The following is a 23,365-nucleotide window of genomic DNA, read 5'->3' as shown; positions in this document are numbered from 1 at the left end:
TGCTGGTGCTGGTGCTGCTGCTGCTATTGCTGTTCTTGTTATTGTTGTTTTTGTTGATCTGATATTAATTATGATTTAATTGATGCGAGCGAGCGACAGCAAAATATTGATTGATTGATTAGCGCCATGTCTACGCGTCGCGCTCAATCTCTACCACCGCATATGCTTGAGCAAACGAAACCAGAACGCGGTCGTTGTGTGACGGCCATCTGTTTCTCTTGGAAAGTAATCACTTGCATTGTATCGCACGTGACCTTAATTTTACTCGTCGTCTCATATTGTGTCGGCGGAGCCTATTTATTTCGTTATTTAGAGAGACCCCACGAAATTGAGGTAAATTTTTCTTTTACATTTTATTCAAATTATGATTTCCTCTCATTCATATTTTCATTATAATATTATTTAATATTTATTTATCTTATATAAAATCAGCATTTATTTATTTTATATTTATTATTTTTTCTTTAATATAATTCTACTTGATTGTATGATGTATATATATATGTTTGTATATATATTATAATAGATTGAAATATTTTTTTTTTGATACCCAGTACCGAGGGATGGATTCATTTTGTCAAAATAAGCTATAGAGACCTGAATCGATTTAAACATGTACGTCCGTCCGTCCGTCCGTCCGTCTCTTGTAAACATTCTCCTGGTCGCCAAAAATGAAGTTATTGACTTCTGAATTCTGAATTTCGCAGAATCATTCAAGTGCAAGTTTGTGCACGCAGGTTGGCATTGAAAATCAAAGCAAATCACTGGAAGAGCATATCTACAATGCCACATAAACTGACGATATCTTCATTTCATTTCTTAAAAGGTATAAAAAATTGCGTTTTTCCTCATTAACCAATAACTACCGCAGATAAATGTACAACAATTTAAACGTATTTACCATGGGGCGATACTATATATATATAAAAACTTGTATAGAAATGGGCAAAATTGATTACGCCTTACTTAACAAGCCCAAATTCTTGGCCGGTCTTAAATTCGGAATATATTTTGAAACATTTTAATCTATTTGTATGTCCATCTGTCCGTCCGCTCAACTATATAATATCTGTGGTAAATATACTACTTTGCAAAAGAATTTGCAATTGATCTAAATTTTCCAAAGGATACGCCTACAACGCCAACATGCCTCTACGATAAGATCTTTTATTTTGAAAATAGAAGAAATCAATTGCGCTCAGTCCATATTATAAAGCATGAGAATTTCGTTTTTTGTTTTCTTGTGGGTAAACATTTTCATTAATGAAAAAAAATAAATAAAAAAACTGCTCCTACTGTGGTTACTGTGGTGTTACTGGTAAAGTGATTTTTCTTCGTATTTTTTACGATCATGGTGGTCGGCATAAAAGATTTCTACGTAGGATAGAATTATGTGTGGAATAGCACATCGCACGAATTCTAATTGTAGTTATCTATTTTTATTAAGCTTAAATCGTTAGCTCCATATATATGCAATATACGATCGGTATATAGAATGAGTAGGTCATCATCCTACACAAGTTAGATTCGATCATTTTCACTTTATTTGTAATTGTGGGTGAGTCCATGGACCGCGAGTGATAAAAGGAATATGAAAATAATAAATTTTGGTTACCCCAGAAAAGTGTAAAGCGTAGATGGCATACAAATAGATATAACTACTATTGAGTACGCTATCTACGCTTTACAAGAATGCACGTTATTTATGGATTTTCGAATACATGTTCCTATGCTGCAAAACCATGCAAAACATTTAATAGGCCCTCTACAATTGATATGAGGAAAAGAGCTCAAGTTTATGCAGCCAGATGGACTTAACTTATGATCGCTTTCTATTAAACCAATCGATTCAATGGATCATTTTCTATATCGACTCAATCCTGCTTTTCTGTCTGCCTATGCAATTTTCTGTTTAATCCATAAGATACCATATTTCAGACATCTTCAGATATAGACAAAATTTCGGCCAAAGATGCATTGAAAACGAATTAAATTATATTTACAATCGCATAACCAGTCACCGATCATTAATTACCGTATATAAGAAATATTGTAATTTTTACTATATCTCATAAAAATCCTTATTAGGGTACGATGCAAAATTTTCCATATCAAACACTACGACTTAGCCACTTTTGCCGAGAAATTTTGAAAATTGCAATTTTTCTTTCCATATAACGATTTTTAAGAATCGGACGTTATATGGGAAGTGGTCGAAGAAGTGGATCAATCCGAAGCATTTTCAATAGTGTTCGTCTTTGATTTAAAACATGTTACGGCAAAAAATTGCGTAAAAATATTTCAAAACTTGGCGACCTATAGCTTGAACGGAAATCTGCATGGACATGGACATTAGGGGGACAGGCCGGCTTAGATGGATTCATATTATGATATTGAATTGTTCGGTACAATTGGAAGGTGAGTCTATCGTACGTCCCTCTGCGCGTTACATATGTCGGCACTAACTTAATACACCCTATAACACAAGTGATGCAGGGTTTTAACAAGGTAGACATATTAATAAACGGGCAGCCAAGCAATAAAAATTGCGTCTATCTCAAGTCCTTCTCGGTGCTGCTGCTGCTGCACATTTAACATCCAACTTGTGAGACGGGCGTAATAAACCCATGCAATAATCTTTCTCTAAGCAGCTTTCGTGTAAAGTCTCTCAGACTTCCAGGCCTTTATTTTTTTTAAATGTTATTCAAATTATTTACGATATTTGATACAGTTCGCGAATCAATTTAATTATGTAAAATTGTATGTCGTTAAGGTGCCATGGAAATCAAGCTTACCGTGGATCTGTAACTGTACGGTTCTAAGCTAACATAGCGATATCATAAAATTTCAATTTTCATTAGTTGAAGCATCAGCGAGTGCATATCAAAATTTTACTTCTAGAATACAAAATATAAATCTTTTTATATATGTATATGTATATTTACATGTGAGAGATATTATTACACAATTAAGCTAAGTAACGATAACAATTTCTTATCTAAAAATATCACACATAATCCCCATGTCATTATGAAATGTGTTATATAACATTTTAAAATATGATCATTATTCTTATACGATGCTCAGTCACACACACACACACATTAAATTATTATTATATTTCGAATATTTGTATTTGTTTTTTTTTTTTTGTTCCATTGATTTGAAATGTAGGTTAAACAAGGGATACACTATATGCGCTTAAATTTAACTGAGAAAATTTGGAGATCATCGGATAATGTTTCCGTATTGAATGAAAGCGATTGGATAGCCGATGTGAAGAAGGATTTAGCAAATTTTGAGAAGCAAATATTAACAGTTATGAAGTCGGATGGTTGGGATGGCGATGAAGACATAACGAAATCGCAATGGACATTTGCCGGATCTTTGTTTTATTCAATAATTGTCATAACAACGATAGGTAAGCAAGTTACGTAAAAACGCTTTCATGCTCTACAACATCATACGCTACGGAGAAATTGATCGAAAAACTGGTCCGTGTACAAATTTTATGAAATATAGGTGGACAGATGGACAGATAAGCTTAAAAGGTGAATCTATCTAAAAAGTCTTTCTGAATGTTACTTAATCTGTATCGTTGTATCTATCACATGTGATATCGGGTGGAATAATAATAATAATAATAATAATAATAAGAAAATGAAAAACCAAAAATTTTGAATGAATACTTGTTTCGAATGCAATTTATTGAATGTTTTCCAACTCCTTATTAAATCTATTATCATCACTTGGATTCGTTTTAATAGTTTTAAGATTGTTGTCTTCGGCTTCCTTGGCCCGCTCGTCGTGTTCATTGATGTTTGATCTTAAGTGTGGGAAAGGGCCAACTAAGAAATTATTATTCGCTAGACCGTAGCCTTCCGTGTAAAAAGGTTGAACAGGATATAATTGATTCGGATAAGATATATGCATGCCGTAGTGTAAGGGATAGGTAGCTGCCAGATAGCCATTATTATAATTTGGATAATCTATCGAAGGATAATTTAGGAAAGCATTAGGATACTGTTGCGGTCGTCCTATAATGCCGGTTGGCCCGCCGGGTCCTACTAATATACCGTTGCTCGGATAATTACCGAATCCAATAAATCGAGGATTAGTTGCTAATGGATAAGGATTATTAATTCGTGATGCTTCCTCTTCTTTCACTTCTTGTTCCGTACTATTTTCATAGTCTTCGATATTATCGAGAAGCTTTTCTTCTCGTAGAGGCCGTTTTGTAGTTGGCTCACGTTCACGTGGCTCAACACGTGCCGGATCAGCGTAGAAAACTCCTCTCAGATTGGCAGGTAATAAAGAAAGAATTTTTAAATGTCTTTGCCCTTCTTCGACAGCGAAAGCACTTAAAATCATCACAAGTAAGGATAACGAGAATAGATTCAAGTAAAACATTTTTTTTTTTTTTTTTGTAAATTAATTTTTTTTCGATTTTATACCGTTTACGCGTGAAGTATTGCTCTATAAGAGTCGCTATATAAATTTTCATAAAATTTATGTTGTGTAGATTCTTTTATAACATTTTGTGAATATCGTTTTCCAAAATCATTCATGTGTGGCACTTGCCATCAACTGCTCTTTAAACAATATATGATTTTTTTTTTATCTATGACATGTGGTGGGGGTTTGTGCGTGCTATCACTTTATACATACATATATATACATATTTATATATATATATATCTATGTGTATATACGTTTACATTATATATATATATATATATATGTAAACATAAACACATTATGTATACGTACACATTATACATATTTGTGCAGAAGTGCGTGTTTGTTAGGCGACTTTGATGTATATTCTATATATATATATAGAGTAAACGCACTATCAACAGATTTTAATATTATGTAAAAAGGTCTCAAAAAAATGTTATTTTAATAAAGCATTGTAGTCGTTTCATTACTTCTCTCTTTCGCTCTTTCACTCATTTTCAATTAGTTGCTTAATAAATAAAGAATGAGCTCCGGCCGACCCTAAGACTAAGACTAACTCTAACAAGTTTTAATATGGAAAGTTCTCAACATAATTGGGCACAATTTCAAGTTACACTATATCGACAGACATACTAACTATTAACGAATTATGATAAACGCAATAGATTGGCGGTAACCGCGATCAAAGTCGATTACATCGGAACAAGAGTTTTTGACTTTTTTGCGTTTTTGTGTAATGCAAAGCAAATGCCGGGCCGGTGCACCTTTATATTTAACAATCGAAATACCAAAGTTTTGATTATCGTAACAAATTTCGATTCATGCTCCAATTTGCATGCATGGATAATAGATTGGCAATCAACTGTTCTGGAGACCTCAACGACTGATTGAGTATATGATGAAGAGTTTTGATGATTGAGGCCGCGCAAGTAAATGTATTCATAGAAAAATATGATGCAAAGAAGAGTTCGATATATGTCACTGAACAAATTTTCAAAGGCAAATAGAATTCGTAATCAATTCTTGGGAAATTTCTACCTAATGTTAAGATCTCGCTGTGATCAAAGGTCAAAGAGATTACACGAAAAAAGAATTTCATTTAATAATTAAATGCAAGAATGTTTAGACTGTGCCTTTTTTTTTTTTTTTTTTTTCAAGCCTTGCCTAACGAGGATTAGGGAAAAGAATTTGAAAAGCATTGATAATATTGATAATCATAGAGACGTATAGTGCGTATATATAATATTCTGTCAATGTGATATCTGCAATCGGTAGTACATTTGCTTATTATTTATTATATTAAAAATTTCATAATATCTTTAGAAAGCAAAATTTAACTCATACTCAGGTTTATATATATACATGTAATGAATACATACGAAAAATATAGAATTTTCAAAGGCCTGTTGCGCGCTAATAATTTTATACGAAAGCAAGCAAAACTGCACGAGAGTTTTTGTTCCCCTTTTCTGTATTAATAATAATAAATAATAACAATAACATAATCGATCAGATGTTTTGAACATCATGATGAGATCTCATTTACGGATCGTCGTAGCAAAACAATTTTCGTTTATGTAAAGCAATTCATCATTGCTCTGGTATATGAAGATTTTTATTAAAAGCTACGACACGTTCATAGAGTTTCAAATTTGGCTTTCATATGATGATGATGATGATGATGATAAATGATTAAATACTGAATTTAAAATGGAAAAATAATTAATGCAAATAAAGCAAATATGGAGAGAGAATGGAACCTTACAAAGGTACGGAATGCTTCGTTGCAGACAATCGTTGAATAGAAATCGCCTTCGTCTAATGAATGATAGGAGATAACTGAACTGTGTTCGCCTTGTGGCGAATCTTTACTACTTCCACTACAGCTCCAATCAAATGTGGGGCTTTTTTAGTGCAGACGGCTTGATTGAGTAGTTAGATGGATCGTCTTGCAGGATTAATATATATATATATATATATATATATATATATATATATATGTGTGTGTGTGTGCCAGAGGTTTCATTATTTCAATAATCTTTCCACATGTGCACGCATCAATTGTAATCGTTGGGATCAGCTCAGCATAAATATTTTATTCGTTTCTTACAGGACGCACACACACACACACACATAACTTTCTTAACAAAACTTTTTATTAAAAGTATACTAGCATGCGTTAATAGGCGCTGGCTCGCCGTTGTACTCCTTTGCTTTTTTTTTTTTTTTCAGAGTCTCTGTAAAGTATTATCCAATTTTGATCAGCGTGAAATTCTGAAAATTGATCAAACCAAATGTCTGTCCGTCTGTGTGTTGTTTGTTGTTAGCACTCTTCTGGTCGTAGAAACATTACAAGTTATAGGACGCAGGGCGCAGGTATAAAAAATGGGCAAAGAAATTGGTCAGAGCAGAAGCTTGCAGAGGAGCATACATTGAACGCAACTCCATTTTTCTTAACAATTAATTTTTAGGCTTTTGCTTGTTACACATTTATAAAATTATAAAAGTTAGAAAATTGATCCACATTGATCCACATTTACTTAACGAAGTACTTATACTTTTCACGTGTAAAAATGGAAAAAAATCGGTCATGCCCACATAAAGTTACAAGTAATTAAATTTTATTTTATTTTATTTTTATTTATTTTTTTTCACTTTTTTGACGTTTTATGCTTATTTACCATAATGCAAAGAAGACAAAATGCTTGAAACTACTTTGCTCAAATTGGTTTCATTCTAAGCTCAATATGACAGGCAACGCAATTTTAACTATTGCTTAATAATATCAGCGATATGGGTATGGTTGTTCAATAAAAGAACTTGAGGGAATAGAATGCTAAAAGCATAGTGTTGGAGATTGGAGAGATTCCCATGCCCATGCCGAATATAATTTTCTTACTTGTTTTGTTTGTCAGTTTAGAGGATTTCTCGAGGATCGGGTCCTACGATTATCAAACAACCGTTAAATATGTATTTTTGTTTCTTAGAAAAATGCGTAAAAAAAAGTAAAATTTGAGATACGATACGTAGGAGACAATTTTTGAATTGATTTATTGATTGAATAGATCGGCATAAGATCTTGTAATCAAGTATAGTACACAAGTAGCGGACATTAGACAGATTGCATTTGGGCGGAATAATTTTTTTTTTTTTTTTTTTTTTTTGTCGTATTACTTACTATAGCATATCGATTGTTCATCTTTTATTATTGGTATTAATTCAATGCTAGGCATAGGAAATTTGTTACGCAATTTTTTAAACAATAGAAAAAGCAACGCTCGTTCCATCGTCGCGATGATTATATTATGATGACAGTCATGCTTGTTTATTTTGAAGGGTAATAACATTTTTAAATTGATAATAAATAATAAGCAAAATTTTCTTTTACTACACGATAATGCGTATGCGACTTGTTAATCTAATCATCTTATGAAAAGATGAATGCATATATGCGCGCTGAAGCAATTGGACTTTTCATAAATTTAAATTATATAATCGGCTTGTTACGTTCTACACTTGGTTGAAGCGATCTTTTATTACACCGATCGATTCAGAATTATAATCTGAATTGATCTAAACCTGTCTATCCGTCCATCTGTCTGTCCATGTAAATTTCTGTTCAAGCTATAGATCGCAAAGTTTTGAGAATTTTTTGATGAAGGACGCACGCTATTGAAAATGTTTCGGATTTGTTCACTTTTTCGATCACTTCCCATATGACGTTCGATTCTGAAACTGTCACTATATGGAGAAAAAAATTGTAATTTATAAAATTGCTCGACATTCTAAATTGTAAATATGGAAACTTTGAACCGGCTGTGGCAGTTTCAGAGTCCCCTCGCATTCAACGAAAACTGAAATTCATAGGACAAAAAAAAGTATAAGTATTTCAATGCTTTATGATGCAAATTATATCACAATAGTAATTTAACATAAATAATGAAATGTACCAAATTTCGCCTATTTCAGGCTATTCTTTGGTTCCTACCCTAATAAGGATTTTCATAAAAATTGATCCTTTGTAGAGCCGAAAAGTCTAAGTTTTAATATTTGGTGATCGAACTTGACCCATAATATTATAGTAATTCCATACAAAAATTAAGTCCACAAAATTTAGATCATGTACGCCTATTTTTGGATCTCGCTCTATATAAGAATTAAACTTGTATTGCATTAGGTTGCATTTTGGGCCCGCTTCCCCATGCATATGCCACATGAAAATTATCACTCTCTATATATATATATATATAAATAAATGAGATGTAATTTTTCTGATCTATATATAATAATAATAATAATAATAATAAATATTGTGTTAGACAAGATGGTGCGGGGTAATTTAATGGTCGGATTTGCCCGACTATAATATGCTTATTTGTTTTTTTTTTTTCTTATTTAAGGTTATGGACACATTTCGCCGCGTACCGATTGGGGAAAGGTTACAACAATTTTTTATGCCATTATCGGTATACCATTAATGCTATTATGTCTGTCTAATATAGGCGACGTAATGGCTACGTCGTTTCGGTAAATTTGATATTTGAAAAAAAATGTTTTTTTTTTTTCTCGCTCTTCAATTTTTCCCTCCTTTTAGTTTCATTTATTGGCGTGTATGTTGTTATGTATGCACACGAACTTCAAAACGTTCGCGGCAACGCAGTCGCCAACGATCGGTAAGAGCACAGCGATTCTCGTCACGTTCTCAACCGCCACCTTATCGGAGATCAATTAAGTTAAGTCAGCGTTCATCAAATTCGGCCGGCCTTCCACATGCCTACTCAGATCCCGAATTGCGAACAGGTGTACGAGATTTCGAATATGGCCGTACACCTAGCAAACATACGCACAATACAGTCGATCGACGCAACGATCGCCGCCACCAGCACCAACATCAACATACAATCGCACCACCGTCTTTAAGTCGAGGTGGTAGTACCCGTAATTCTCATATCTATGACGATAGCCAGACTTTAGTCGACGATGATGTTGTATATACGCAAACAATGAATAGAGCTTCTCGTTTTAATAGTCGTCAAAAAAATCGTGATCGTATACATGACCGCCATACCATTGAACGTGAGCGTTATCTAAGCCATTCTAAGCAACGATTTGATTCGACAGACGATTTAATGGAATTTGCACCCGCTGTTAAACGTACTCTGAGTGTTAGAAATTTACCTAGGGATGAAGTAATCCGCGAATCAAGGGAGACACGTGAACTGAATCGGCTTAACACTCAACATCAGAGCAGAGGACGTTCCGTAAATCATCAAGTAAATAGTAATAGTAGAGGACGAGCCAAATCGGTAGATCCTCGTTTATCGTTAGCACATTATGAAGAACTCGATGAGGAGTTAATACGAAAAACTCCCATTATAACGAATCGTTACGCCATCAGTGAACTGGAACAGAGAAAACATCATCACAAAGATTCACGCAGTTATTCTACACCAAGAGCAGCCTTTCACAGAAATCAATTAAATCATACTGATCAACGCCAACAATCCTATGCTGATAGCCAGCAAAATCATCACTGTGAGCGTCAGCATTCTAATTACACCTCGCAAGGTCAACGGCGAGCTAGTATAAATAGACCAATTTCGATGGGGCCGCATTCGAGTAATCGCTATCGTAATCATCTAGAGTTACCAGAATTTAAATCATCTCATCGTCTGAAACAGACGCCCTCATCACATCGCAGCCATAACGCGTATGACGAAGAATACGATGATGAATATTTTGAAGAAACTGATTATCGTGTAAATGAGACAAGGATGAGGGAATACGATGACGAATATGATTATGGACGGGGGTCCGTTTCTCATTATCGGGATCGGAAACCCCGAAAAGACAAACCAGGTTCGTTTTTCTAAATTTATTATTTAATTTTTGTCCAATCACATTAATGATCATTGCATTTTAAATAGCATAGGTAGATTGCTAAGGTCGTAGGCGCTTCGATTGATCGATTGAACCAATTTTTGTATTTTACATTCATTTGGTAACTGACATAAGGAAACATTTCTACCAGATTTTAAATCGATATCATGTATAAGATCCAACTTTACCATTTGACCATTTTTTCACAAAAGGCTTAGACGGCCTGTGCGAATAGTTCTATCGAGTACCAGCACCGCGATCGCTTTACGGTTCTTAATATCGTATTTGTATTTTGCGTTGATGGTTCGCGTTGATCGTACTCGATAGCTTTTATTATATGAGAGGGAGTTGAGTTCAAAAAAATCACCCCAGACAGTTCAAAGTTTTCACACCAATTTAGAATATCGAAATAATATTATTTAACCACTTTTGTAAAAAAAAGTTTCAAAAATTACAATTTTGCAATTACATATAACGACTTTTCAGAATAGGGCGTTATAAGGAGGGTGGTTGAAACATGAAACATGCACCAAATTTCATCGAAATATTTGAAAAATAACGAGTTGCAGCTTGAAGACAAATTTACACGGGCAGAGAGACTACACGGACAGACAGGCTTAAATCGATTTAAAAGAAAAAAAAAAAAAGGATTCAATATCATTATAATAAAAGCTGGTCTGATCTTAAGCCATTCTGCGTATTACATACACTCACACAAGTAGTGGAGGGTATAATTAATGGACGTAGGAAGGTTACTTAATATTAGAAAAATTCCAAAATATTTGCAAAAATATTTTACAAATAAATATTTATTTGCAATGCTTTATATCGCATCTATCGGTACATGATAAAAGATGAAAAAGGATAAGAGAATATGGAATTAATGAATTAAATTTCTGGGAATGATCAGAATGACACAAAATGGAAACGTACGAACACTAGAAACTATTTAAAAATTATTCTAGAAATGTGGTATTTTAAGGTCTTTTTGAGCAACGTATAAATAAATTGACAAATTTAATATGAAAATTACATATATATCAAGCTAGGTATGAAGAAGCAGAAGAGAAGTAGATAATTTAAACAAATCAAATTCAATAATAGAATTTATTTTTCTCGTCAATCTTTTTTTCTAAAAATTTATATTCATTTTGTTTTTATTTCGCTTCGCTTCTTTGCATTATTTTATGACACTAACACACACAAATACCGATGATATTACAAATATTTCATTGTAAATGCAAAGAATCGACGAGAATGAGGAGACCAAGTTGATACGAAAGCAATTGAGTTTTATAAATTCAAAACGCGATCATCAATCAACTTATCATACGATAATTCAAGTACGAGAACGAGATCTCGAGAACCGATTCCACTATTTGCCTATTTGCCTATATTGTGGCCTTGCTTGCTTGTGAATGAATCAAATCCAATTTTTTAGTTTGATCTATGGCCATTTTTGTAAGTTACAAACGATAACATAAACCTAATATCCACGTCACTCATTGTGGGTGGTGGGTGCTAGGCATAAAAACTCGCGTATTGTATACTTTTAATTATTGTTTTCTTTTTTTTTTTTTTTTTTTTTTCGTTTAGTTAACGAAGCATATAATTGCCTACTATTCGTTTCTTTATAGAGGATTTTTAAAAAATTAATTTTATGTCATCATAAAAAAATATGCTTTTTACAAATGAGTTACAATTTCACAGATCGTTTACCGCCTTCCCCGCGCATTATGTCACCAATGGGTTTTGCTGTAAAACGTCAAGTACGTCGCCGTCCCAGTTATGAATACGATGAAGATTCGTTATATGGTGATGAATGGAGTGATTATTACGGTGATATCTCACCTAAAGATCGTCCAGTACCGATATGGTTATGTGTTTTTTTAGTTATCAGTTACATATTAGGCGGAGCCGCCCTGTTTGCCTATTGGGAGGAATGGTCTTTTCTCGATTCCGCATATTTTTGCTTTATAACCTTAACAACTATAGGTAAGAAGAAGAAAATCATTATTAATAAACTAACGCAATTTATCGTTTACTACTAATTAGAAAACTTATTCACTCAATATATCGTACGTAACGAATGTAAATTGTTCAAGCATCATATTTTTTATAATTCGGTAACAGTTTGTAGGTAATTACTTAGACCAAAATCGTTCAAATTGAAAAGTTTCACAATCTTTAAGGCCATAATTAAAAGGGAAAAATCTTTTTGGCGGCCGCTTACTTAGGGAGATCGTATATCTTAATCTTTTGATATGCGATAGATTTTAGTTTATACAATTACCTACAAAATGATGTTAATTTAAGAGCTAAACGTTAAACGACATTTTCATCACTTTACTCCGTTTCGAATATATTTATTTCAGGTTTCGGTGATTTCGTGCCTGCCAAAGGTGTAAAAGACGAATCCGAGCAATCTATTGCCTATTGTTCGCTGTATCTATTGTTCGGTATTGCTTTACTAGCCATGAGCTTCAACTTAGTGCAAGAAGAGTTTATAGCTAATGTTAAGGAGGTAGCTAGACGTTTAGGTATTTTAAAAGATGAAGATGATGATGACGATTAAGATGTTTAAAAAAACTTTTATTTTATTTTAATTGCATTCAAACTTACATACATACAGCAGAAGAAGAAGATTTAATAATTAATCAATTAAAATTTAAATTAAAAAAAAAAAAAAAGAAAAGAAAGAGTTTAAGAAAAAATCTTATAAAAAGCGACTAAAAAAGAGAAAAAAAAAAAAAAATGTAAAGCAATTATAATAGAAAAGGCTTAAACAAACATATATTCTAGAGTTGGAACCATTTATGCAAGCACAAATAAAGAATTAGGCGACATTTTCTTTATTTTTCTGAAATTGTAATTGAAACTATAATCAATAGGAAAGAAACCGATATTTTTTAAAATAAAATCAAAACTTACGTTTGAATAAGTTGGTGAGTGTTTTTTCGGGGATAATTTAAGTGTCGGCGAATGTTTATTAATTGTTAAACGATTTGCTGCCACCACTTTAACTGCATTTGATTTCGAATCAATGCTACCAGTTGGTGAACGCTTCCTTGGTGATAATTTATTTAACGGTAAATCGTGCAATGCTGGCACTTGTAAAGTGTTCGAATTCGAATTTTTGTCGTTTTCGTAACGTTTCTCGTTACTGCGACTAGATCGTTTCGGTGGTAACGCGGCTTCCGCCTCAACTGGTGTAGAATTGAGTACGACACCAGCGTCCGAGAGTAACTGCACCGAGTCATCAATATCATCCTCTAAGAGCGTTTCCTGCAATTTCATAATAAATTTTGCTCATCAATCATATGCCCAAACAGAAATCGTTATTTGCCTTTTGAGTTAAATTAGCATACGTAACGGAAATGAAATGAAACATAAAAATCTAATCATCATTAATTCAATACAATACCGAGTAATTATTTCAATTGAAGTATACTTTTCTTAAATTTGAAATTGATGTTTGCCATATGCGTTTCAAATAAACTTTTCTCCTCTTCTCGAACATATTTTATCTTTGCAGCTGCTATGAACATATTTATGAGAATAATGTTGATTATTAAATGTGATCTGTTGCAGTTAATTTTAAGTTTAACATTTTTAAAACTATGAAAATTCGAATAATACAGTAGAGACGTATCGGAAGGCGTGAACGAATTAAGTCTATTTCTCTGATATTGATACATATTATAAATAAAACACATTCAATTTTTATTGCTTTTACCTCTTCTATAGTCACCGTAGCATCCATATCAGACGTGGTGTCAATCCCATTTTCTTGGCGAAAACGTTTAAGTATGCCCGTGTGCGGCGAGGTTGCCGCCAACACGCGTGGATAGGTGAATTCCTTTTTCGAAGGTGTTGAGCCACTGGGAGTGTAAGTTTTCAGCTCATTTTGCTTGAAAATGTTCACATCATTCACGCATATCTTCATTTGCTCTTGATGCAGTTGTGCGTAATGTTTTACAACATCTTCAATAGTCGAATTCAAACTAGCGGCCACTGTAATATGATTCTTTAAACGTTGCGCATTTTCAACCGCTAATTGCTTAACGCGGTCCGTTGACATTTGCACTTTTTTATAACCTTCGAGGCTCAAACATTTCATTTGATTCTCATAACCGCTATTTAGCTGCTGAATTTGCGTATCGTAGGACGTGTGATTTTGCATAAAGGCTTGCAATTGTTCTGCGCCCTTTTCATGCATATTATCTAACTGTCTCCGTAGATTAGAGCATATGGCGAAATTTCGTTCAGCATTTTGTTCCACTTCGGCACTTTGACTTTCTGCTATTTTTTGCTGCTCTAATCCATCATTTTGATGTTGCGTTAAAAATTCAGAATGCATTTTTGATTTCAGCTCTAATTCATTTAAGAAATTGTCATTGTTCGTTTTTATGATATCCACGGCTCTGTTCATATTATCAGATTCAGCGCATCGGCGTTTCTGTATAAGGCGCATTTCTGCAAAACCACGTTCTTGTATATCTTGCATTTCCTTTTGAAATTTCTCAAGTACTTGTTGTTCCTGGTATTCTAAGGCACTCTTTTCGTCCATAACTTCACTTATCTCCAGCAATTGTTGTCGATTTTGTTCTGTGTATTGTTTCATGATTTTAATTTTGCTTTGCAACTGCCCAGTATGCGTTTCGAAATCACTTTGCTTCTCCTTTAAAAGTTTTACAATACTGTTACGCATATGATCGATAGTTCGTTTTTGTTGTTGGCTACATTGTTCCAATTGATTGAAATTTTCTTTGATTTCTTGAACAAAACCAATATTGCTTTTCTTTAATGTTTCCAATAATTTAGAGAGTTTCTCCTTGTTTTCATTACCTAAGCCATTAATGTTTTCAACAAAATTATTAATAATGCTGCAGGCATTAGTTAAAGATTGTTGACTTAATTCGTTGATCTCTTTTAATTTTAATTCAACATTCTCAACCTGTTCCATTTGCAAGGAAGCAGTGTTCGCTGAAGGATTTAAATACATTATATTAGAATATGAAAAGCAAAACTCCCATAATTGAAACACTCACTCAACTCTTCACCGATACCGGCAGTAAGACTTTGATGTTGCACTTGTAGATTATTCAATTTTTCATCCATTAATTGGAAATTGTTGTTCATGCGTTCTGAGAATCTCTGGCAAACATTTTGTATTTTGCCATCAACATCTTTGCGCCGTTCAATAGTGTCCTGTTAAAGCAAAAGATATTTTTACTCATTGTTTTTTTATAATGAGTTAGTAAAAATGTGAATACTGAAACAATTTTTATCTCATATTTTGATATAATTCTGATAAATTTGAAAAATTTCCTTACTTTGAGGTATTCTTTAGTATTTTCATTAGTAGTTCACCTTTCATTTATAAACTGAATCTATAAAAATGATTTGATATGAGCCTAGAGCTTGTTCTTCATTCTCAGTTTTCTGATTTTAAGAATTGCAATGAATCACTTGAATTTCCGAATCTCAAGGATTTACCTACTTTGTTAACCCCTTACAGCATAATTCCAGAAAGAAACACCTAATCCCCTTCCAATTTTTGGCATCTGATAAAACATATCAAGAAAATTATTTTTATATCACTTTTGCACAACTTGGACCACAAGAGCGTATTAAGTTTGTTCGGATGTATGCAACACCCAGAAATATTTGGGATAGACCCATCTTTTATCAAACTGATCGATTCCGAATCACTTGTCCGCCCGTCTGTCAGCTTTTTGGTTAACCTACAAGCCGCTGTTTTGGAGGTAGTTGGATGGATTTTAGGACTGATGCTATCGAAAATGGTTTGGGTCGGAACATTCCTTCGATAACTTTCCATATAACATCTTATTTTGAAAAACCATTATATGGATAACTGTATTAAACAGCGGTGTACAATATTTAATGGTGACTGTGTCCCACTATAGTGTTTTAACTTCTTTTTTTTTACTTACATGTAAAGCACACGTATCTTTAGTAGCTATATCCGCTACCTCCAGTATTTTCGAAGCTTGTTTGGTTAGTAATTCCTCAGTTTTAACGTGCGATTCTAAAATGACCTTTTTTTCCATATAACGTCGCTTGGTGTTGTGTAATATTTTTTTAGTTTGCAGTAAAACACCCTTTGTTTGATTTAGATTGTGTTCGGCTTTTTGCAATTCTTCCACCTTTTCGACCAAATGCAAGCTAACTTCGTTAAATATTTTCTCCTTGTTTTGCAATTCGTCCTTTAAGGCCTTCAATAGCAACACTTTCTCATTAAGTTCTCGATTTTGCGAATCCATTTTCAGAAGCATTTCATTGTAAGTTTCCTCAGCTAAATAGATACCATTCCTATCACGCGCTGCCATTAAGTCACGTTTAAGTTTATCAATTTCCTCGGTATATTCCTTAATCACAGATTTCTTAGTAAGTTTTTGATTAACTTCGGGTTTGTTTTGTATATTCTTCGCTCGGTGTGCGTACTCTAATGTGCTTAATGTTTCCTCGATATCTTTGTGGCCCGGGGAAATTGTAGCTATTATTGAAGTTTTAGTGCGACCACCCAACGATTCTTGCAGCAAACGTGTCAACTTAGATTCACGGTATGGTATATGCGGGGTACGCTCCACTAGAGCAGTTATGACACGTCCCAAAGTCAATAGACTTTGATTTATGTTCACCGTCTCGCGTACACGTATACCCTTTTCATTTCCTGCCTTGGTGACGTTTTCACTACCTGCCAAATCTACTAGATTTAATTTGCCAATTTTCAGCATTTCCTCACCATCTAAACCATTTTCTTTAATGTGCACTAATATGGAAAAAACCGTATGCGAGCGCGATGACTGAGCATTCATTAAAGTTTTAGCTGTTTTTCGACGTTCTTTGCCCTTTTCTAATAATTTGTAAACGTCATCTTTGCTGTGCACTGATATCTCTTCAAGTCCTTGTATGATAACCGAACCCTTCTTTGTACTATCATCGAAAATACGTATCTTAGTACTGTCATCCAAGGATAGCAGATCGCAAAGCTCTTCATTATACAATTCCAAATAGGAAATACGCATTGAGAATTCCATTTCTAGCATGCGCAATTCATCGAAGAGGTGACCCAAAGCTCGTGGTATTATGCCAATATCGGAATCCTAAAATCGATTTCTTTGACTTTTAATCTTTTTTTTTAAACATCTTTTTAAACTTACATCATCCCATGTGGATTTTAATTCGGCACATTCATTGCCCACCATGGTATGAGTTTTGCCTGTACCCGTTTGACCATAAGCGAACACGGTGCAATTGTAACCAGCTAATACTTCCTCAATTAGTGGCGCTACTACTGCTGAGTAGACTTCTACCTGCTTAGATTCTGGGCCAAAAGTACGATCAAATGTGAATTTTTTGGTTAATTTCGACTCTACGGAATGACGTGCTACGATCTCCTTAGGCGATAAAACCTCAATAATTTCAGTAGAACGTATATGTCTCTCACGCGCATTAAGTGGCCTAGAATTTTATTAAAACAAATAAATTCCCTCTTCTCTATCACGTTAGGACGCTCAAAAAAGCACACTGCGCATACACACTTACCTTAAACGAACATAAACTTGTATATTTTGATTAGTTTTCCGCTGCGTTTGATTAGCAGGTTGACACGAAAGATTCATTTTCATCGAAATAAATTTGTTTAATTTCTGATACACTTTTGTAATAATTTAACTCGACACTTGAAACTACCCCCGAGTGAGTTCTTAACTTGACGAAGCGTAAAAGTGCATTAAATTCGAAAAAACCGTTTATTCGTTCAGGTTAGTATGCTTGGCTTCGTTAAATTTCACAAATTAAAATTACGCCAATGAACATATGTTATAAAAAAAAGCGTTGCCAGATTATATGATTACATTGCTTTTCTCCCGTGATTGCGATTGGATTTTTATTAAGCCAATCGTATAAAAAACCTATAAAAAAAGTTTTTAAGGATAAATCAAAAGGAATTTTTGTAAATTTTACTAATGCGTAGTGATTGATTAGATAATTCAACAGAGTGAATCATTAACTAAACGGAAAAGAATATCGGAAACTCTTCTTTGTAAATATTACTACGACGTTTAAGAGTCTTCACTTTGAAGTAAATTTAAAATATAAAATGGTTAACAATAGAAATTTGGCGAAAAGTGCAGCAAAACGAAATTCAATCATATGTCATATAAAAATCGTCGTGAAAATAATGCTGTTTAAAATAAATCAAAAAAAAAAGAAGCAAATAGTAATACAAAATACATTTTATTCGAAGTTGAATCCGTATCCATTGTCTAAGCTGCTTGTGAATGAAAAGCTTTGTCTCTTTTATTTTAAATAATCTGGTCGCATCGACTATGAAGAATGCAGACTGTTGGACTTATATATTCATTCTAAGGAGGCTAATCATGTAAGCAGGCATTGAGCGATCATCGCCAGGAAAATGTAATCATTTTGGCAAATTTCCTGGCGACTACCGCCAAATGCGCTCTCTCAGTTACATCAAATCTGACGACAGTAAAATTGCTATCGCTGAGAATAAATTTGCATAAGTACTGAGTAAAAACTAACCAAAGCTATCACAAATCCCTTTTAGGTGTTGCGTTTGTAAAAGGGCAACTGCAAATGATAAATATAAAAAGCTGTTAGAAAAAAAATTATTAATTCAAAAATTTTTGAAAATTAAAAAAAATAAAGCGTGTCCGACATTACATTTTTTGAACAATGACAACCGCCGCGCAGAAGAAAGGATTATTGAGAAAAGGGCGAGAAAAGCTTTGCGGAATGTTTACGCGCTCCTAGTGCTACCTCAGAATCAGTAAGTAAATTATTAATATTAAAGCGCGTTATCAACCGCTGTATCAGAGGCGTTACAAAAGTTGGACACAAAATTTGTACACCTACTTCTACTTTTACACCTTTCTAATTTTTTTCAAGTGATAGAAAATACGCCCTAGAGGTTGGCCAATGACACCTTACGAAGTTTGACAGATACCCTTAAAAACAATGTAACGAAATCCATTGCAGCCGAGTAACATTATGGAAAGATGCAATGGTGTATATAAAAGTTAGTACTACAGTATTTAGTATGTTGAAAGTATGACTGCAGCTTTTAGACGTTTCTCTAGATAGTTGACGCATTCTACAGCGCATTCTACAGCACTACAGCGCAAAGAAGCTGCGAAGACACACAAAAGGTTGTGCAGCGCTGCATAACATTTGCGTCCACTACAAAGTGGAAGGGAATTGTTTGAATACTCTAGCACCGGCGATGTATAAAATGATGGTGTTGATATTTGTGTAGGCACACCACCATTGAGGCGCTTGGCTAAGGAAGTTATTGAATTGCTGCCACAAAATTTATAAATATTTCAATAATATTAAAAATATAAATAAATTTTTAAGTTGTAACTCGCACAAAAATTCACATAAAAGTTAAAAAAATATTGAAAGTATTACTTCCTATTTTGATTGAGAAAACTTTTTATATACTGGAACTTCTTCTTTAAAAACCTGCACCAATGAAATGTAAATTTCTGGTAAATCGATTATTTCAACATGCAAATTCATTTATCATTTTATGGACTAACACAAACTCAGCATAATTTTCGTTTCATTTTGCATACTTGTTATTGCTTCCTGTGTCCAGTTTATGTATACAACACAAAGAAACGACAATTTGGCTCTCATTTTTTACGTTTCTCTCAGTTATTAATGCTCAAAGTCTACAAAGAACATTAGTGTTTCTGCTACTATTGAGCCGGACGGTAACAAAAAAGTTACAAATAAGCAGGGAAGTCCCTCTGGTTTCAGCTCTGCTAAGGGTATCTCCTCTCACTGGTGTCACTCAATCTACTTAGGCGTCATCGCTTAAAACTAATATTGAGAATAGTTAATCGTCCTCTCCCCCTGGCTGTTCGAGTGTGAACGCTGTTCGCCAAACTTGGCACGTCGCACAAGCTGCTCCTGCAAGTGTGGTTCCCGCTTCTATATTCTCCCCAACTCAAAATTCCCCATTCGTGAACCCTACTGCTCCTAGTACAGATGACATTTGCTTGAAGGCAGTTCCTCTCAGAAGAGCAATATTTGTGTCAAGACTGGCACCTGATATATCTGTGGATAACATGAAAAGTTATCTGACGGCAAAAGTCCCATCTGTCAATTTATAGCGTGTTAGCATTTTCAAATTGATTCCTCCTCAACCTAAAGCAATCTCGCTTTTCAAAATTCTAGTTCCGATTGAAAACATGTTGTTAAATAAACCATTGTAGATCCTTAATTAAGGAATTTATCTCTCGTGATCGACCTCGTAATACTAATGCCAGTATACAGTAGCCATTTCCCTTTCAAAAAACTAAATATTTCTTCAGGCTCAGTACCTCTCATTTATGAAAATGTTAGAGGTCTAAATTCAAAAATTCCCGCTACTTTCCTAAATTCAGTGAGCACGGAGTTTTCATGTTTGGCCTTCACTGAAACTTGGTTAAAGCCCGATTTACATTCGTCAGAGCTTTTCCATAATTCGTTTCAGATTTTCAGAAATGATCGATTGTATTGCAATGGGGATCGTGTTTTAATTGCTATATCTGCGGCAGTCCCCTCTTATTCAATTGAATTTCCCACTACTCCCGACGTTGAATTTATCGCCATTCGAGCTAAATTTCCTAATAAACACTTATATGTGACCTGCTCCTATGTTCCCTTCAAATTCGGATATCTTCATATATAACAAATAGGCCATCCTCATTTGCGAAGTGGCCAAGCAATCTAAACCTAACGACATAGTCATTGCGTTGGGTGACAGTAATAACCTATGGTCAGTTACGTTTGAACTTGCATATTGAGCTCCTGTTAAGCAAAGCTAGGTCCGCGCTTGGTTTTATAAACAGCTGGTTCAAGAAGCTTGATGATCCGTACATTAGGAAAGGCAGTACATGTGTTTGGTTAGACCTATACTCGAGTATACCTCCGTTGTATGGTCTCCTTCATATCGGTGCTATGTAGATTTTTCTTCTTGTGCCCCTTTTTTAAGCAGTTGATGCACAATTTCAATCTACTGACCGCCATATGACTTTGAGATGGATTTAAATTTGTAATACGAGGACAATTAATAATGTATTGAAGTCTTTCGATGTAGCTCAACTCACGGTTGTCGTCGATGATTGTTGTTCGCATTCCAAAGAAATCTGGCCAATCTTTATTTGCGCCAGAAAATTTCAATATTGACAATTGTGGCATCTTTGATTTACGACAAGCTGCGAAACAAGTTGCTTTATTTTCATCCAAGAAAAAATTAAAGAACAGTTGATGATCGTTGACATATTTGTCTTTTTTGTTTATAACATTTAATTGTGAACTGAGTTTATCGTTAAGCTCAAGGCACAACAAAGTGAAACTAAAACGCGTGTCTCATTAAAGCTCGCTTTTATTGAGCGCGACGAGTGTAAGACGAACAACAACTTTACCTTCATCGTATTCTCTGAGCTTCTTAACGCTCAGAAATGTGTTTAGATCGGTTATTTCTTTTAACCCTACTTTGGCTTGGGTCTGACATATTTATGTAGTGCCACGTTTTTATATTTATCTTGCTCGATCTAAGCTAAGTTTCAACACGAGCAAAAAAAAAACGAAGATTTATGCGCCCAATTCTTTAAACAAACCAAAGATGATGAAATCTGCCTGTAATGTACGGTACACCGATGCTCAAATCTTTTTAACCGATTATTCTTTGGTTTGTCATTGGTTTTCAGACGAAATTTGTATTTTGTTTGTAATTTTGAATAACAAAAAATCTAAGTTAAAATTTAAAAATATTTGCGCAAAGAAAATGGAGTTTTTAGCACAATTTTATGCTTAATTTAGCTATAGGTAATTTTTCAACCTATGGCAAATGTTTCTTTTATGTTGTTGCTCTTGCGCGGAAATTTTAAGCACCCTAAAACCAATTTTTTACGGAAAATACGGTTGAATTTATTTTAATAGATATGAAGTGTATACGTTTATATGTGACAGTGAATTTGGCCTTGAAAAAAATTAACAGATTGTTCATATTTTACGCAGCAAATTTGTCTATGTTTACAATAAGCCGACTGTTTAAGTGTTAATCGATTTTGATTAGTCATGAAGTTTGTATATTGGGCAAAACTTAAACTGGGTGTTTAATTTTTAATTATATTAATTAGTCACGACATAAACAATGAATCAAGTGTTTAATTCATTTTAAAACTTTTGATCAATCAAACAAATTTTTCACAAAATGTTTCCTTTTTAATTTTTATGGCATGGAGGTCATCTATGATGCCAGCTTTATTGCAATAATGCTTACTGGTATTTAAAACGACACGAAAAGAAGAATAAAAGTCGAATTTGAAAATTGCGTAAATTTTTGATTGAATTTATTTACAACCGCAATGAACGATAAAATATATAATTGGTGCATGCATATATGCGAAAAGCAGACAATTCATAAATAACTTAAAACTATGTGCAAATTATTAATGTATAACGTTGCGACTGCGTCAGACAAACTTAGTAGCTAGTTTCGATAGTCACGAATAAATATCAATCTTTTTTCTAAAGCGATTACTTTGTTTTAATTGCGTGTCTTTTAGTTAACTGGCTTTCATTTGAAAGGCTTACCTTAATATAATGTCGACAATCACCAACGAATTGGCTTACATGATTACGTTTTCTCGGTGACTATCGCCTCCTGCATTGTCGCCTGCTTATTCGCAAAATTTCGTTCACAATTATAAAAGAAGAACATGTAGGTACAGCAGAATTTATACATATTATATAAAAACAAGTGTTGGTAAGTTGCATAAAACTGTTATTTGAAATATATAAATATTGAATAAATAAATGGAGATAACTTATACTTTCAAAATGGCACATGAATAGGGCTTCGCTCTTTTCTTTTACATTCAGAAAATTATGGATATTAAAACAATCAGTCCAAGCCTTGAATATAACGTATTTTTCTTTTGTAAAATCTGAATTTAAAAATGCTATATTAAATATATAT

At 33.7% G+C, this 23,365-nt stretch overlaps 3 protein-coding genes and 1 long non-coding RNA gene across 5 annotated transcripts in view; 2 read left to right on the top strand and 2 right to left on the bottom strand.

Annotated features, from left to right (window-relative positions):
• LOC119632585 (kinesin-like protein Klp61F) overlaps positions 1 to 18,190 on the bottom strand; it is a 22,386-nt gene extending 4,196 nt beyond the window's left edge. Inside the window, exons 1-7 of one of the 2 annotated variants that reach the window (XM_038025560.1) lie at positions 17,914 to 18,188; positions 17,529 to 17,829; positions 16,299 to 17,471; positions 15,393 to 15,552; positions 14,078 to 15,327; positions 13,273 to 13,626; positions 13,076 to 13,201 (exon numbers count right to left, since the gene is read on the bottom strand). In XM_038025560.1, the coding sequence (XP_037881488.1) occupies positions 13,178 to 13,201; positions 13,273 to 13,626; positions 14,078 to 15,327; positions 15,393 to 15,552; positions 16,299 to 17,471; positions 17,529 to 17,829; positions 17,914 to 17,996 (3,345 nt within the window). In that variant the 5' untranslated portion in view covers positions 17,997 to 18,188 and the 3' untranslated portion in view covers positions 13,076 to 13,177. Of the gene's footprint in view, positions 1 to 13,075; positions 13,202 to 13,272; positions 13,627 to 14,077; positions 15,328 to 15,392; positions 15,553 to 16,298; positions 17,472 to 17,528; positions 17,830 to 17,913 lie in introns of those variants that run through there. The other variant, XM_038025558.1, reaches the window with a different exon arrangement.
• LOC119632587 lies at positions 7 to 12,954 on the top strand. Its single transcript, XM_038025562.1, has 6 exons — positions 7 to 333; positions 3,175 to 3,421; positions 8,862 to 8,988; positions 9,056 to 10,320; positions 12,052 to 12,336; positions 12,717 to 12,954. Exons 1-6 carry the CDS (start codon positions 127 to 129, stop codon positions 12,914 to 12,916), a joined length of 2,331 nt encoding a protein of 776 aa, XP_037881490.1. The 5' UTR covers positions 7 to 126; the 3' UTR covers positions 12,917 to 12,954.
• LOC119632588 lies at positions 3,439 to 4,886 on the bottom strand. Its single transcript, XM_038025563.1, has 2 exons — positions 4,771 to 4,886; positions 3,439 to 4,621 (listed from the first exon to the last, which is right to left on the bottom strand). The coding sequence occupies exon 2, from the start codon at positions 4,408 to 4,410 to the stop codon at positions 3,706 to 3,708; it is 705 nt and encodes a 234-aa protein (XP_037881491.1). The 5' UTR covers positions 4,411 to 4,621; positions 4,771 to 4,886; the 3' UTR covers positions 3,439 to 3,705.
• A 385-nt stretch (positions 18,191 to 18,575) lies between the features above and the next one.
• Positions 18,576 to 19,743, top strand: LOC119632589. Its single transcript, XR_005246794.1, has 4 exons — positions 18,576 to 18,751; positions 18,938 to 19,159; positions 19,279 to 19,408; positions 19,470 to 19,743. It is a non-coding gene; the product is annotated as an uncharacterized LOC119632589 (long non-coding RNA).
• The last annotated feature ends 3,622 nt before the right edge of the window (positions 19,744 to 23,365 follow it).

This window comes from Glossina fuscipes, unplaced genomic scaffold, assembly GCF_014805625.2.
Source record: "Glossina fuscipes isolate IAEA_lab_2018 unplaced genomic scaffold, Yale_Gfus_2 1, whole genome shotgun sequence".
Classification (NCBI taxonomy): Eukaryota; Metazoa; Arthropoda; class Insecta; order Diptera; family Glossinidae; genus Glossina; species Glossina fuscipes.
The sequence above is the reverse complement of the archived record's forward strand: the minus strand, read 5'-3'. Positions and strand labels throughout refer to the sequence as shown.

Coding starts and splice junctions, on each gene's coding strand:
- LOC119632587 (XM_038025562.1), top strand. CDS start 127: ATGTCTACGCGTCGCGCTCAATCTCTACCACCGCATATGCTTGAGCAA. Junction 334..3,174: donor AGAGACCCCACGAAATTGAG/GTAAATTTTTCT, acceptor TTTGAAATGTAG/GTTAAACAAGGGATACACTA. Junction 8,989..9,055: donor GTAATGGCTACGTCGTTTCG/GTAAATTTGATA, acceptor CCCTCCTTTTAG/TTTCATTTATTGGCGTGTAT.
- LOC119632588 (XM_038025563.1), bottom strand. CDS start 4,410: ATGTTTTACTTGAATCTATTCTCGTTATCCTTACTTGTGATGATTTTA.